The 17,993-nt window shown below is 41.9% G+C and overlaps 1 protein-coding gene across 1 annotated transcript in view; it reads left to right on the forward strand.

Moving 5' to 3' along the window:
* The window catches only part of zfpm2a (zinc finger protein, FOG family member 2a), a 150,586-nt gene that overhangs the window by 74,205 nt on the left and 58,388 nt on the right, over positions 1-17,993 (forward strand). The window contains exon 5 of the mRNA XM_083760969.1: positions 11,380-11,491. Within this exon, the coding sequence (XP_083617095.1) occupies positions 11,380-11,491 (112 nt within the window). The remainder of the gene's footprint in view (positions 1-11,379; positions 11,492-17,993) is intronic.

Below are 17,993 nucleotides of genomic sequence, written 5' to 3' on the forward strand. Positions count from 1 at the left end.
ACAGACAGACAGACACACAGAACAGTACAAATATATATATATATGTATAAGCAATGAAGACAAAAAAGGTGTCCTATATCCTTCATACTGTATATCTGAAAGTCACACCCTCTTTGTGGCTTGACAACACTACACATTATCAGCGCTAACAGGATTTGAATTTTCTGTTTTGGACACACAAATAATTTTGGCACACAGAATGTGGCTTCGTCTAATGAAATAATGGGCCCAAATTTTAGGCGGAGAACCAATTTGTGATTGCATGCATCAATTATTTCTTGGGTTTAAACCAACATCAGGACTGGGGTCTCTTCAGATGGGCAAAATGGTAATTATTTGGCTTACTCTCTCTCGCTCAATGTCATCCATATATATTAATCAATGGTATTATTGACTTACACAGTACACATGTCTTAAGAGTTCATGTGCTAACCATATCATGTTATCACTTAAGTCCTATTTTATACTTTGTCGTAAGACAGTGTCACGCAAAAGTAATAAAACGGACCAATCTACTGTACAGGTTTGCAATACGTCACACGTGTGTTTACCTTTGTAGATCTGCTATTCTTGCTATTTGCCTATTCTTCTTTTTTTTTATAAACGATTACAATTTTAGAAGATTCTCACCGATAGCGACATGTCCAAAATAGCGAGGCCAGGTTGAAAGAGATTCATATATAGGAGACATTTCCACTGCAATGCTCCCTTCTCTCCTTTCACTGTCAGTATACTATCACACAGACCGACACGATGTTAACACATGATTGCGAGTCAAATGGAAACTGGGTTGCGACCTGCGGCATGAGGAGCATTCAGCACCACGGCTTGTCTTTTTTTCTAAGCCCCCCTCTTTAAAGGTTCGCCCGTGCACGGCTGGAACCCCAGTGCTGCCCACGGCGGCATGTGTTCGCTGTGAAGCGCTCAGTCAGTAAGTCAGTCAGCTAGTCACTGCTATTATGGCTACAGCTGACTTGCACTGTTTGAGAGATAATGCATGGTTGACTTGATCTACAAGTGAACCTGACATTTTGCTGTCTTTACATCGCCCACACAACTCCCCAAACAGATATGGCGGGTCTCTCCCGATAAGCGCGGCAGGATTCACTGGCCTCTTTGTGCTTGTTTGTGAAGACTACATAGTTTACTCGGTCATGCTGTACGTGTTACCAGAGCGACCAGATCATAAAACCTGATGAATGGCATTTTACTATGTGTTACATGGGATTTTATATTTGGATTTAATATACTGCATTACATTTTATGGTCATACATCTTTGTGTTAAATGTTATAGTTAATTTAATCACGTCCCATGTTTGTTAAATGAATGCCACAGACGATGACACTTGGTTGTAAAACTAGTTACAGTATACTTAGATTATCAGCAGGGCTTCTCATCAATTAAACAATTATTGTTTACTCCAATGAATTTCTTCAGGGAAATAGTGTTTTTAAATGGATAGTGAGCAGATCAACAGGAGAACAGAACTAATGTCACCCACTGGCTTCTGCCATGCAGCGTTGTTCTCTTCACCTTAATGAGACAAAGCTGCATACCGTATGTCATCTGAGCTCTGTCTCAGAAGCAGTGAACCGGTTTGCTCCTCTGTCTCTACCCGTGTCACGTCCCTCTGCAGTCGTACAAGAACACGACCAGTGATGGGTGAAAACCCCAGTGAGGCTGAGGGTCCTGGGGGGCCACTCCTCGCGCCCGCAAGGGTGAGGGGAAGCTGGGCATCCCTGTCCCCCTTCCCAACCCTCTGGGTGTTTGCTGTCTGCCAGAGGTCCATCAGGGGAGCAAATTACATGCATCTGAGAGATACTAGGCTGGATGGCAAACTATCAAACTGTAGAGATGTGGTATCCATATGTGTAGGGTTTCTAGGAGTTCCAAATAAACCCACGCGAACAGCTTGACATAAACATTAAGATTCATGAACAAATGTTCCATTCGGGATAACGCAACGCCTTGACTTAAATACGTCACACGCGACCACGTAGCCACTTATCTCAAGGGTTATATGAATGTCAACGAATGTTTACGAAAAGGTTTGGAGAGACGCTGGTTTAGTTGTGATATACCTCACTTCAAAGGCGTTAACAATGCTCAGTCTTTACAGTATGTTATTTTGACAAGCAACAGCGGTCAGGCTCAAACCTGTGCAGCTTCACACTCATCGCCTTGTTTCACCGTATGCAACGCGTCTTCCCAAGTGAATGATTATCCACCACTTCAATACACCACAGACCTCTATCACAGTCAGGGAGGAAGTAGAAGAAGGGGGAAAGAAAAGTGAAACGAAGTTGAGTGGTGCCAGCTGCTTTGCCATCTGTCACTGTCATGGCTGCACTCGTGATATGTTGAAGAGACTTCCTTGAGAGGCGGCAGAGGTAATCCGTGATTTCTTCCACTTGCGACACTGGCACTGTCTTCTGGCATTTCAGTGCGGTCAAGTTCAGTATGGCCGTTTCGATAGTAGTGATGATGATGACAATAACAATACAACTTTATTTTAAGAGCAGTTTTTAAAACTGGGGTCAGAAAGAAAAAATGTAACCCTCCTTCCTCACTGCCCTGCATGGCGGCAATATTCAGCAGTGCATTTTCTCTCCTCTTGTCTTTCCTCTTCGTCGCTTTGGCGGAGCAAGTTGAGGAACATGGAAGCTTTGCTTGCTTCATCTCCTTCAGAGCAAGAAGGTCGGCCGCTCCGCAGGGAGGAAAGCCCCTGCTGTTAGACCCTGATAAGTCCCCCCTGTCCCGGCCTCAGAACCCTCAGTCTAGCAGCACCTACTTCCAGACCTGCCAAATCCCGGAGACAAAGCCCCGTCATAAAACAACCACTCTAGATGGATGAACAGTCAACTAGCAAATTAAAACTAAAAAGCAAATTAAACTTTTCCCCAAAACAACTAAATGGAAGAAATTCAGCTTTTCTTGGTCAGCCTAGCTTTGAAGATAAAAACCCAGATAAGTGCTGGAGAAGATGAAGGCCTGGACAGTGTCCCTACCCTCGTCAGGCCCGGTGGTCCAGAAGCACCACATTAGAGGTATTCGTATGATGCTGTCAAAGCAGGAATATTACACTGAAGGGTCGTCAGCAAACTAATTGGGTAACAAAGACCATTTCTAGCTCAGGAAACCCATCTTTTAACAGTCCGTGTGCCGAGACTCTGATAAGAGAGTTCACGTCTAATGCATTTAGCGGGGGGCAAGTTCACCATCTTTATCTTATTTACTTAACTCGGTGTAAATATTGTCGGTCTTTAAAGTGGATTTACCAAGACCCCATTTCTCTGAAGTGCACGCAAAGATCAAACTATTGAACACTGTGGTGTATGTAGATGATCAACTAGTATGCAAATTATCTGATACGCTGTTCAATTTGTTCAGTATTACAACAAAGTTATGCTTGAATTAAATTACTTGTCTTTCGCACTGATACACTCTCAAATTATTTTTACTTCAACCTAATTTGTATTAGATTTCTGTTTATAATTATTATTTCACATACTTTAAATATGGCGAAGAGCTCTGTTTTTTGCAATGCGAGGTGAGGCGGGTTGCAGGGAGATCTCATGAAATATAAAACCACATACAGTATACAGTAGAAGCTGTTCAAATGCATCATGAAATGTATGACTCCGCCAGAGAAGAGGGAGAAGTTCAAAAGAATATTAAAATCCAATACCTAAAGGAGGCCATGGAGGTTTATCTGAAGTCAGGGGCTTTATTCAAGCATCATGCCCACTATGTGATTGTTTGTCTTTATTTACTGTCTCTGAATGATCCCGGGCCTCTGTGAGTGGCTATGAGAGGAAGGATTTGTTGTGACCCTGCTGTTGGCAGATTGAGACCTGGGTTCTCTCTTCCCCACCCCCCCAAACTGAAGAATTCTCCCTCCACATGTTTATTCTTGACAGAGAAAGAGTGCAGACTGTCATGAGAATATATGCCACGTGCCATCTTGACACCCGCGGGCTATGGTAATACCCGTCCCTACAGGTGTACATTACTAGCACCAGGTTCTCCATTATGTTCCTTCACACAGCTTCTTGCTGCTCCAGGAGTCATCCCCAACTTACATGCAAAAGATCAAACAGGTCCTTCCCAATTGAATTCAAATAGGAAATGTATAATAATTCCAGCACCGAGGCTAGGGGATGTTCTGTTCCCTGACCAAAGCCAAACACAAGAACTGATGGGTATACTGTATGTAATAATATATGTGCACTGTACCTTCAAGACATTTTTCTAAAGTGCAGAGCAGAAGTGTGCATTACAAATTCAGCTTTCTCTTGTATACATCTTCAAATAGGCCCGAGTACAAGTCTAATATAAAAACACTACTCATGGATTTACATGTGAAGTGAAATTGTCACATCCTCCAGTACAAATAACCTGTCAGTATTGTAGTAGTGTGTTTCGAAGGGCTGAAAGGTCTTGTATTGACAGAAAGTAAAAATGGTAGGGTTAGTTTAGTTATACAGTAACTCGTGACAGATTGGGGAGGGGAGAGGAGAGGAGAGTGCCTGTCTCCAGGGCAGGTATAGCTTACACTAAACTGGATGGCGTTAGAGTTGGATCACCTCAAAGCGCCTAAAGGTCTGTGAAAAATGGAGGATAGAACTCCCTGCCTCCTTCCCTCCCTCCCTCCTCTCTCTCTAGTCTCATCTCTTCCACTCTCCCTGAATGTAGTCATCAGTATACTTCAAGCGATTTTAGTAAAAAAAAAAAAAAGAGCTGTATGCTATTTTACATCACTCCCTAATGGATAAAGGGGTTACCACCAAAGCATGTATGTTTTATTATGCATATACAGTACCATATTTGAACAACCTAATAAAGACACAATCAATGGAAATGCAACACGGATTGCAGTTATACAAATAATATATCCGCCATGACCATTAAGATGGACTGGAATAAGTAATAGCTAATACAGCACGTGAACTTTGATGCCTACAGCCCAGTCAGCAGGATAAAAGGTCATTTAAATGAGGAAATATTTATTCCCCATAGCGCCGCCATGATAGCAGCAGCCAAATAAAGGCACATGCGCACAGTGATGGGTGTCCCTTTAAAGATTCCGGGAACAGCAGTGACTCTCAATTTAATCGATTTAAAAAAGGAAAAGTCAATTTAACAAAGTTGAAAAGAGAAAGATGGGCTGAGGGAAGAAAAAAGCATTCTCTTGCACTCAAGCAGTAAACTAACTGCTGCACAGAGCAGGGAGAGATTTCAGCCGAATTATCTCCCACCTCACATTTGCTCTTAGGCAAGCAGTTTAAAAGCCAAGCGATTGAGCCAGTGATCCAATTTGAAATGCAGAAATGATTAGAGCAGCTTGCCTCATTTCATATCGAAATTCTCTGATTTATGACAGGGCACCAGCCAAGATCTATCTCTAAAGGGAATTAGTGTGCGATTCCTGCATATTTCTGTTATTTAGTCTCCCAAAAGCAGATGCTACATCCTTTGAGAGAGAGAGATGGGGGGGAAAAAGAATGTGAGCGGTACGTAGGTATCTTTTCGTTTCAGCAGATGTAACCACGACCATTTAGAGAGGGAGGAGGGGTGACACAAAAACAGAGTTGAGAAATGGAGGCATTTCACTGGATATGTAGGATGTTGACAGAGAATCTTATTTTAGGGCGCAATGAAAAATATGCAACCTCCTAACCAACCATGAACTAAATGTGCCGCCTTCTCCACACAACTGTCTGTGCACAGTGGCTTGGAGACGATGAGGTACAGTAGCTTTTGACCGTTTATTCAACAAAAAGGCCCTTGCAACCCATCCATCCTTTAGGCTAAAAAAATATTAATACGCAGAGCGATAACGAGGGCTAGAGGAAAATCTCCCTTAATGAAATTTCCAGTTGACCACATGCAATTTGTTTCATCGCAGTGAACAACTAATTGCAATGGGGTGTTATCAAGGTGTGAGTGCTGTCTGCTGTAAACTGAGTGGTAATACAGGTACAAATCCTTTATCCTCCACCCCATGTTGGAAACACAGAAACATAGAAACTTGACATAACCCATAAGCTTGTTTTTTTCTCCTATGTTATTTAGACTGCCAACATCATCTGAAAATGAAACAAGACACATCAAAAGTACCACTGACATTTTGTCAGGATGTTAATACTGACTCCAACCTAATCTGTGGGAAATGAAAGGCAAGGCACTGCTGATGAGAACAGAATGTACTTTATGAGTATCTGTTTTCAAACAGAAAAATAAAACACTAAATAAGGATACAATACATATTTAAAGGCAACATAGTCGGCTACAATACTTAATTTGGTAAATAGAAGGTAATAGGTAATAAAAAAAGGTAATAGTCAAAAACATTTGTCATTAAGTGGGTATGACATAAGACTGATTTGTGGGTTTTGTTTCAAAAATGTGCTTTTGGAAAAATAGAAACGTACTGTATGAACCCAATGACGTCTTGAGATATTCAGACAGAGTGGGGTTTGATCTCTCAGTTGTCTAAATCCTGCAGCTGTGGGATCAAGAAGGATACAGTACCAGTCAGTGACCTTGGTGGAGGAAAAATTGAGAGAGAGAGAGAGAGAGAGAGAGAGAGAGAGAGAGAGAGTGTTAGAGAGAGAGAGAGAGAGAGAGAGAGAGAGAGAGAGGAAGAATCATTCCCACCAAGGTTCATATCGATTTCACCTGCCCTGACCATGAGGAGGGTTAAGAGTAGCCAGTGGTGTTGAAATGGTCAGTGGTGATATCATTAGCTTGTTGTTTACACAGGGATGCAGGGAGTTAGCGGAAGGCTGAGTGTCACAAGCCACTTCTTCTTCACCTCCTTCAGCTGATCAGAGGATCATGGTATCAAGGAGGGATTAGTAGCAACTTGGGATTTATGTGATTGGTTAATTTATTGCGGTGATGGCAGGTCTTTCATCTATGGCAACATTTAATCAGCGCAGCCGCGGAGGCTATTACAGGTTAGCTCCTTTCTGGAGTCAGTCCGGCTGTGCCATCAGCTCTATCACAATTCCCCTGAAATTCCCAAATTATCTGGAACAGGCTTTAGCTTCTCAGTAATAAAAATTAGAACAGATTCCTGATAGAAGCTTTTGCTCACACAGGGCCAATTATAAATAGTACAGCCCTGCCTTGGAAGAGGGAGAGGGGAGGGGAAAAAAATCCAACTCTGAGAGATGTGCGCGGAACTTATCGTTCAGCCCCTGCTCCGCTCTGATCCAAATCCGTGTGGCTGAAAATTTATATTAGATTTTATCGCAGAGGCCTAAGTCTAGAAAAATCAATGAAGGTTATCTTTTATGTTGCAGCAACTTGTGGAAATATTGATTTTCATTTTATAGCGAATTTGGAGCATCAGTTTGTAATCACTTCCTAGCTGACTACACTGTTTTGGTCACTGTATCTCTGACACGATGAACGGTAACAGAGCTCAGGAAAAAAAAAGGAAAATCCAACCCAGGAGTATATTGAAACCAGTGGAGTGAAGGCAGGAGGATGGATAAACCATAACACAGCACAGAGGGCTGCCAAGGATGCTATTCTATAAATGACTGTACAATGTTAGCTATCTATTTACACTTACATTTTTCATTTTGAATATCTGTGGGGAAAAAAGGTTATCGAAAATCTACTGACTCATTTAATCATAAAGAATATGGTCATTTGGCTCTTGCATGGGTTGTATGTAGTGTAGAGGCTAGAATGAAAATACTATATACTGTAGACAGAAACCAAAAGCTCTGATTATTTGTAAATACAAATAAATATCCAACCTAAATAGCCAGTAATTCTACAAGCTCACAGCCCGTTGCAATGCGAATCGTTGTGAGCTTGCAGATTGGCTATTTTTGCTATTTGATATTATCTTCTCAATATGATACTATCGCCACAATATCTATATCAAATTATTCTGTAAATATATATCATGATAATTGATTTTGTTCATATTGGTCACACCAAGGATACACCACATTTTACAAATGCCAGTCAGGGCACGGACATGACGCGGGAGGCTTTGGACAGGAAGGAGACTCTATACGTCACATCCAGTGGTTGCAATTGTTAGTTAAAAGGAGTTTGTTTATATTAGCCAGTTTGTCATGCGCTGCCTTGCTCCGTGGAAATCACAATTTTCCGCCTGTCAATCTGTATTTCTTCTGGCCTGGACCACTTAGGTCTGTACTGATGTGGTTGTATAGAGAGACATGTTTTCATTTGCATTTTCAGACGCTCCTCCCTGTGGTGACGCCACCCTGTCTTTAACCGTTAAAATGTACTGCAAGCAGTTGGTCCTCTGCATTTCTTTGTCCGTGATGGTTCACACACATACACACACGCGGGCATGCGTGCACACACATGCACACATGCACGCACGCGCACACACACACACACACACACACACACACACACACACACACACACACACACACACACACACACACACACACACAGTCACACACACACACACACACACACACACACACACACACACACAGTCACACACACACACACACACACACACACACACACACACACACACACACACATGCACATATAAGCATGACGTGTCTGCATCATCACATGGAGTCTAGAAATAACTGCTGACCCTCTGTTGTCCACAAAATAATCATGTGTTGAGAAATAGATATATTTAAAAAATATATATTCTTTTTTATTTCAAAACAGCTTCCCCCAGAACTAACCAGAATTATTTTTGATTAATAGATCAACACAAATAACATGGTAATAATTGCTGTGATTAACACCTTGCAAATTTAAAGTAATAGCCTATATGGAATTCACTAGACACGTGTATTCAAAATTAATGTATATTAATGAATGTCTGTCGTTGAGAATGACTCTGGCTAATAGCGCTATTCTTTTCTCCCTGTTGGCTACATTAAGAGGAGCAAGAATATCATGAATTCCCACAGGCTCTGAGGGACGAGGAGAGAGGCCTCTCGCTGCTGAATAAGAGATGGCTCCCAGTCTGGAGATCTAAGAAAGGGTTAATCCGATTCTCATTTCAGATAGTTGTCCCTAGCAACAATCGTACGTGCGGTCTGCTCTGCTCCTTTGACAGGGGTACGAGATTTGCAGGTTACCCAGATATAAGACTTTATTGTGAGGCTAATTTGAGATGTGAAATAGAGGATGACTTAAAATTACAGAGGTCTCTCTCTCTCTCTCTCTCTCTCTCGGTCTGTCTCGGTCTTCTGCAGGATGGGATAAGATGATGCCTAGAGAAGCAATAAGAAAATCAACAGACACAGTGTACTGACTGCAATGTGTTTGATAAGTCTTCCTATATAGTCCCACAATGTGCATATAGCCATCTAAAGCATTGGTTCTCAAAGTGGGGTCCGGAGACCACCAGGGGTCCTTGAGGGGGTGCCAGGGGGTCCCCTGCAAAATGTGTTCATATAGTGTATTAGTGTCACAATCATTTTAACCATATTTTATACTTTGGCTATTCAAAAATAGCAGATATACAAGCTCATAGCACAAATCTTTGCTTCTAGGAGTCCCTGGCACAACATATATAAAATTAATTGAGATGCGGGATCCGCATACCAAATACATATCATTTTGGGTTCCTTGACATGAAAAACTTTGAGAACCACTGATCTAAAGACTAAAGGTTTGCATGTTGTGTGTTCTATACATACATTTCTTGCAAAAGTCAGATTAGATTCATATCGTCTGGTCTTAAGATGTATTTGCCGTTTATGAACAATTCTCTACAAAAAGAAAACAGCCTGTCCTCCAGTCCCCCTGTAGTTCATAGAGAATTAAATGGGGGGGGGGGGGGGGGGGGGGGTTGGGGGGAGCAACCGAGACACACAGAGAGAGGGGGGGGGGGGGGGGGGTGGAGCCATGGACGGAGTGTGTTTGTGTGTGCTTGCATGTGTAATGCTGAGAAACAGCACTCATTTCTTGTGCATATCTGTTTCAATTCAGACCTTTAACATGCTCAAGTGACATTTGCATTTATCCTTGAAGGTTGCATTTGCAAAGGAGCAATGAGTGAAGTCCATGTGAGAGGACTGTATGTTTCTGTTGCATTAGGCAGATGGACAGTGTCCTGTCGCAGGCTGTCGCTGCTGGAAGACCAAATTGTGAAGTGTGGAGATTGCACCCCAACCCATTTCCTCTTATGTAAACTATTTCTGTAACATCCTAATGAAGGAAGGCCCGGGGGTTCAAAAGTAATGGCCTTGAAACACTGACATTTTGCCTTCAAGTAATACACCCAGCTGCCTTGAACGCTGCTTTCTCTGTAAAGTGCAGCGACAGTACAGAATGTTGGCTTTCATTTCCCTTTGTAAGAAAAATACCATTTTGAAATCAAATAAAACGGCATAGGAAATCACATGAAAAATAAATAGAACAAGCCCGCAATCTAGTGACCCTTCTGGGTGACTGCCAGGTGAATCAATTCCACCGGGGCTGTGATCTATCTCCCTGCATTCTCTTTCATAGAAATAACTTAAAACTCCATGTTTGACCTTTGACCGGGAAGAAAAACGACCTTACACATTCAGAATAATTCTCCGGCATATTGTAAAACTCTAACCTCAGTTGCCCTCTGAAATGGATACTGATTCTTTCAATTCTTCCCCCGCTTGTTTCAGGAAATAGTGAGATCCCGGCGATAGCGAGGTACAATGTGCCCAAAGTTAAGGGCTGAATAGCGCTCCCTCCTTCACTCTGGAAGTCATGGCCCTTCTTTTTGTAATTCCCAGACACTCGAGATGTTCTCAATCTATGAGATCTGAAGCCCAATCAGCGGGTTCAATCGCGGACGATGACTCCATTATTCTGACAGGGTGTAGTCGTGTGTTCCTCTCCACACACCATTGTGCACACAGAGCAAAATCCTTTCTAAGAGTTAATTTAACCACTTGAACCCTAGCGTCCCTATTCAGAATAGATTGGCTGTTTTTGACAAAGATATTTGGTGTAGTAGAGGGAAAAAGGAGGGGGCCTAGTCTGTGTGTAACTATTATACTCAGGATTTTACTACATACACGCACGCATGCACGCGTGGTCGCGCGCGCGCACACTCACACCCACCCACACCCACCCACACACACACACACACACACACACACATGCATTCACGCTCACACGCGTACGCACACACACACACACACACACACAACACACGCTCACAGTCCTAATGAATCAAACCTTCTCAGTTTTCTTAAAAAAAAAAAGAAGGGGGGTGTGTGTGAGCATATACTGTACGGCTTGTGAAATTGTGATTACGGCCCATTCAGAGCGAGAGGAGAGCGTAACATGGTGGTTATTACTGTTTCTCTAATCACCGAAATAAGCAAATGATTAGTGTTTGTTATCTGTCCCCGTCCAGAAGACGAAGGGCTCCGTCCCGGTGGTGCTGAGCGCCGGGCCCAGGTGGCTTCTGGATGTGACTTGGCAAGGAGCGGAGGACAACAAAAACAACTGTGTGGTGTACAGCAAAGGTAAGCATGCAGCGCCCGCGTCTGTTATCTCCCTGCGCCGCGCCGCGCCGCGCCGCACCAACCACGCCACGGCACAGCAAAGACACTGACAATCCTCCACACACTTCACTTCTGCCTGTCTCCCTCCCTCTTTCTCAGTCGCTGTTTTTTTTTTATTTTCTTTCTCTCTGTCTCTCTCTTTCGCTCTGTTGCTCTCACACACAACACAGTCATATGTAAACATACACAAGGACACAGACACAGGGAAGTGTGCACATGCGCACATGCATGCACGCACGCATGCAGACAGACACGCACACACGCGCACACACACACACACACACACACACACACACACACACACACACACACACACACACACACACACACACACACATACAGTACACACACACACACACACACACACACACACACAAACACACACACACACACACACACACACACACACACACACACACACACACACACACACACACTCACACACACGCACACATACAGTACACACACACACACACACACACACACACCCAGATAGAAACACAAGGGCACACACACACAGCATATCTGTTTTTCTCATCCGTGGAGTAATTTATATCACTAAAACTCTGATTACAAACAGAGAAACACCGCTTGACACGCAAAGTTAATGGTTTTTAGGTTTCACAAGGTAAATAATGTCCTGTTTTTTGTGTGTTTTATCCTAAGTGAGACTCTATCTCAAAATAGATAGCAAGAAATGCAAGGGTGGGGACAAGGCAGCTATTTAATTTCATTTGTCCTCTAACTAATTCAGTAAAGATTCTGCTCCAGATTCTTATACATTATACATATTGATACAAATCTTCCCAGAAATCCACTGCGTAAATAAATGCAACACAGATTTGTCAAAAGAAATAAATCAAAAATGGACATTGTTTATTCATCTTTGAGAGAACTGTGACCCCGAAACCACACTTGTCAAAACCTAAATGACTTGCTGCCCACGAAGATAAACTGAACACAATCTGTTGATTTGTGTCCAGAGACCGCAAGAAAAACCTCATTAAAATGGCCCAACATGGGTATCTGGAGAGCTTGCTTGGTGTAAGATTGCATGAGACGATGCAATATGCTTTATACCACGCAATATGCTTTATACCACATTGACACCACAGCCTGTGTCTTCACTTTTCATGAAAGCACAAGGCTCCTTAAGCTATAATTGGGTCTTGACGAGTGTTAACCAGAGAGACACACGGCACAAATAAATAAAGTAAACAAAGATTGTGCAGGATTCCGAAGGGTGACGCGAGCGGCGCCTCTATTTATCACTTTTCAAAACGATGACCCCATGACAATACCACGAAGCTGAGTTGGAGTCTGGTCTCCTCCCTCAAAGTGAATAAATGGCAGAAGTGGGATTTGCAAACGGGGATTTTCGGTCTTCCAATTCTCATCTACTAATCACTATACTGCACTGGGGAGTTATCCTCTTAACCGCCTACTTAACTTTGTGCTCTTTATCACCAAATCATTAAAGTTTTGATAAGCTGTTAAAGGAGATTATGCACTTCTTTGAAATCTTATAATCTTTCTTCGAGGGGCCCGACTGTATGAAACAAAAAAGGGGGTAATAACAGGATTTTCTACAGTACATCATTTATTTTCCCACTTGCCACATTACAGTCCCTTCCCTTCTACGATTGGTGTCGCCTGCACATGCTATCGCCACCTCAACAGCACAGTATATCACTGCCAGTCACATATCTCCTTGTTTGTCTGTTGTTGTTTGACCTTATTAAACAGAATCACACATCTTTAGATATCCCCCTTGTGAGAGTTGTTGTACTGTTCATTACCGCAAATCCCCACAACCATCTTGACACGCTTTGCCAACTGATGGTGAACGATAACAGAGGAAGACAAATTAATTAATTTAGATCTTTGAGGATAAGTTAGAGGTCTATTGTTGTCACCTTGTAGTATCTGAGGCTTTGCAGTTATGGGTACACAAAACCCAGGGTGTTACTGTAACTCAGAGTAAAATGAGCATTCTGGATTTTTCTGTGTGCCAAGGTTTCAAGAACCAATACCAAATGTATTAAATCTCTCTTTCCATTGGATAGTATTGTACTGTTCGCAATTTGTGGAACCACATCATTTCTTCAGATCCTTCATTTTCTCGTACAATTAATGACACAGGAATAAACATGCTGCCCACTCTGGCAGGTTCATTCCAGGTTCACTTATACTGCTCAACAGTGAGTTTAGGGAAGTCAAAATACCATTCATATTCTGCATAGAGGACTTGGATTATTAGCTGTAATGTTGTTAACCAATAACCATAAAGCCCAAACCACACCAAAGGGTCGGGTCGAGACAAAATGTTTTTTAAGGTAAACCACACCAAGGCAACTCATTGAGTTGCAAGGAGTTGCATTGGTGTAGTTGACCTTAAAACCCGTTTTGTCCCCACCTGATCCTTTGGTGTGGTTTGGGCTTAAAAGGTAGTTTTACAGTACCACAAGCTATGAGATTGTGAAACAATACTAGTCAGAAGCCTCATGTGCATATCAGCTCAACATAGTTTTAAGAAATCATTTCATCATGTGGATCTTGCGATTCACATGGGAACGGTGTGGCAACTCTGTGATTTAGACTTCATCTATGACATGTATCTATGACATATTAGGTCAAGGTTTCCTATTGATCCGAGCCTGTTGACTTCCATTATAACATTTTAGTTAACCCATTTGCTGCCTCCTGGTGGACGCAGAGCCAACCGCAGACTGCCGAGCCGTTTGTAATGTAACACACGCTGGACTCACATCCTGCTTGGGCGGCCATCTTAGATGCTAAATAAATAGCGTCAATGCTAGTGAGCTAAAATGAAGCCATCCTTGCTCTAGAAAGCGCCAATGTTCCCATCTAGATCACCGGATAATCAGCAAAGACCTCCGAACATTGCACGTTTTATCCAAACCATGGAGAGTTATTCAGCTTTTTAGTCAGCCTGTATAAAGGGAGGTGAACGGCAGTGCGGTTGCGCAATCCGGTCTAGGATCGCTAAAGAAGGAAAGGCCAAGAAAAATCCGGATCCGGTGTGATATCAATATTAATGCTCATCAGACGGAACGTTACACCAGAAGCAGTTGCTGGTTGGAGTCCAACTGGCGGAAACTTCCGTCAGAACCAGTACATTTGTTAAAATGTTGAAATTAAAAATGTAGATAAAAATACATATAATTTTTCAAATAAAATATCCTTAAAAGTCACTTTTTTTGCCCCGGAAGTTTTCAAAATAAAGGCGCTAGCGAGTGCCCAGCAAGTGAGGCAAACTTTACTCTGAAAAGCCCCACCTTCCATTACTCCCCAAAACCAGGAGGTACATGTATAATGTTCCATTACAACCACGCGCTAATAAGTCTGATCTTTCTATAGAAGCATTAATATTCCAAACGAGATACTTGGTTAAAAATTAGGACAGAACATCAACGTTATACGGGTGTAATTATAAAAACGTTTGGGGACGTCCTGGGCAAAATAATAAGTGTTAATTATGTCCTGTCCAATAAAATCGTGATGCGTGATTACATTAGCAGGTAGGCTAGTAAGGCTACTAACCCATTTCAACCGATACAATTATGACGGACACCTGTAAGTCCCACAGCACAGGTAAAAAATATCAAGCCCTCTTCCACACAGTGTGTTGCAGTGAGCAAAGAAAGTTGGAATCGAGTCTTAAATCCCATTGGCCGAAGGGACGGGACAGTCAGCTGCACCATTTGGAGCTATTTAAGAACTGGAGGAGCCATAGACAATCCATATAATAATAATATATAAGAACTGGAGGAGCCATAGACAATCCATAATAAATTATTATATGGATTGTCTATGGCTCCTCCAGTTCTTATATTATTATTATTATTATTATTATTATTAATAATAATATATAAGAACTGGAGGAGGCATAGAGACAATCCCCAGCCACTCATTTAAGTGAAATTTGCTCACCCAGAACATTCTCAATGAAAGCATCTCTCTCCTTCTGGGCTTTAATGACTAATTCTACAATGTTCTACAATACGTCTCCATGCTTGTACACGTTCCAATAATAACGCTTGCAGTACCAGAGTTAGCCACTTGTCAGCTTTTGCCTCAACCAGCCCTGCCAGTCTTGAGGGTTTGGCTGAATCGGAGCTGAACGTGTTAAGCTGCCAGTCAGTAAACGACCTACCAACACCTCCATTCGTCCATCGATGTGATTGGCTGAGAAGAAAATCCATTGCAGGAACAGCACATTTTAACAACCTATAACTTAGTCAGTTATAAAGTTGTACTTGTTATGCATAATTAATATAAACATTTATACAGACTGATATTAAGCCTTATAAGTGCAATATAATGCATTATAAGACCGACCTTTAAGTAAAGTGTTACCTGGTATGCTGTTTCCACTGAGCTTACAGTATGCATTAAGACCTGCACTTACAGTATACTACTTGATTATAATAATGATAGTTGGTTAGTTTCTGAAAGAGTACATTTGTGTAAAATTCCCTTTTCAAAAGGTGGGCGGTCACTGTTGCGCTCTATTAAAGTGAATCTTTGCTATGACTCATGTAGAGATTGCCTGTGGAATAGGCTCTTCAGAATGCAACGGAAACTCAACTGCAAAGGAGCCCACACAGCGAAGCTAAAGCCTTGAATGTTCCTATCTTCACCCCTCTGTAGGCTGTTGTTTTACTCCCTCAGACGCTTTACTTATGGAAAACAGTGAATATCTCAATATACAGTATGTTTGGAGAATATGTCGGGACTTGGCCTGCGTTTTAATGGGCTTGCTTTTCTTCAGGACTCCCTGACAAGATTGCAGCAGTACAGTTTGGATGCTTGCCAGTATGAATGTATGGGGAGTGTCACCGAGCAAGCGATGGTAATAGGTTTGAGCGGCTCATGCTATAGTTTACTGCTGGCCATTCTGCCATTTCATTTTGGTATTGTACAACTACATATCTTCAATCCTCTGCACTCGTAATATAGCCTACTGTAGGTAGACAAGGGAATTAGTGGAGACAGTAAAAAGGACAGGGAGATGCAAAATGATTCTTCTGAGAGTTGTGTCCTAACCAGTGGAGGACAGTAACTAAGTACATTAAGTTGACTATTTTTTTTGTATCTGTACTTTACTTTAGTATTTGTATTTTTGGATACTTTCAATACACAAAAAAGAAAAAGGCAAATATTGTACTTTTTAATCCACTGCATTTCTAGGAAGGGAAAAGTACATTATGAATTAACCACTTAAGCTCTATTTTAAATATTGTGAAAATATGACACGTTGTGAGCTTGTAGATCTGCCATTTTCAACAAAATGTTTGAAATTCTTTGTAAAAGGTCTAATTTTCAACATTAGCATTGACATAAAAATGTACTTTGTAATAGGTACTTTTGAATACTTAAGTATTTTAAAAGCATGTACTTTTTCTTAAAGCAAGTAAACAGTACTTCTAGTTGAACAACATTTGACAATGAGTACTACTTTGACTCAAGTAGTGGGGTTGACAATTTACAATTTACAATTTAGGCATTTAGCAGACGCTCTTAATCCAGAGCGACTTACATTAAGCAAGAACAAAAAAGCATGGGATAAAAATCACATATATAGCATCACATAAAAACATTTATCATGAAACATGCGTAAGCTAAGAAAGTAACAGTGGAATATCTATATAATGAAACTATACATATAAACTATACATATATACTACTATGCTATACATATGTACTATGACGTGCTATGACTACATACAATGCAATTATAGTGCTGTCTACATAACATGCTATTAGTCTGTATCAAATGCTATCTAAGTATACAGTAATGCTATCTAAGGGGGTGGGGTAAGTGCTATGGGCCATGATGGAGTCTGAAAAGGTGGGTTTTCAGACTACGGCGGAAGATTGGGAGTGATGCTGCAGTTCTGACTGCAATGGGAAGTGCATTCCACAGTTTTGGAGCCAGAAGGGAGAAGAGTTTGGGACATGTGGAGCGTTGTCCCGGCGTTTTTAGTGAGGGTACCCTGCGTTGGCTGATCTGAGTGCGCGGGAGGGTTTGTAGGGTTCGATCATACTTGCAAGATATGAGGGAGCCATACCTTTGGTTGCTTTGAATGCCAGCATCAGAGTTTTGTATTCTGTGCGGGCAGCGACCGGGAGCCAGTGGAGGGAGCGGAGCAGGGGGGAGACATGTGAGAATTTTGGCTGGTTGAAGACCAAGCGAGCTGGTTGAGTTAGAGTAATGTATAATACATGTGGTGTAGTAGTTTGGTAGAGTCCTCCTGGCCTCGGGGTGCCCAGCTGCTCATCAGGAGTGTTCAGGACCAAGACCAAGCTGACAGTATTGTGAAAAAACTCCAGTTTTAGGCCTCTTTTAGACGGCGACCATCTCCAGATAAAACGGCAAAGTCCTGTTGCATTCTCATTTTTTATTGACCCTTTACACGAGAACGCACACTTTATGAAA

The sequence above is a fragment of the Protomyctophum parallelum genome, assembly GCF_964188405.1.
Source record: "Protomyctophum parallelum genome assembly, chromosome: 3".
NCBI lineage: Eukaryota > Metazoa > Chordata > Actinopteri > Myctophiformes > Myctophidae > Protomyctophum > Protomyctophum parallelum.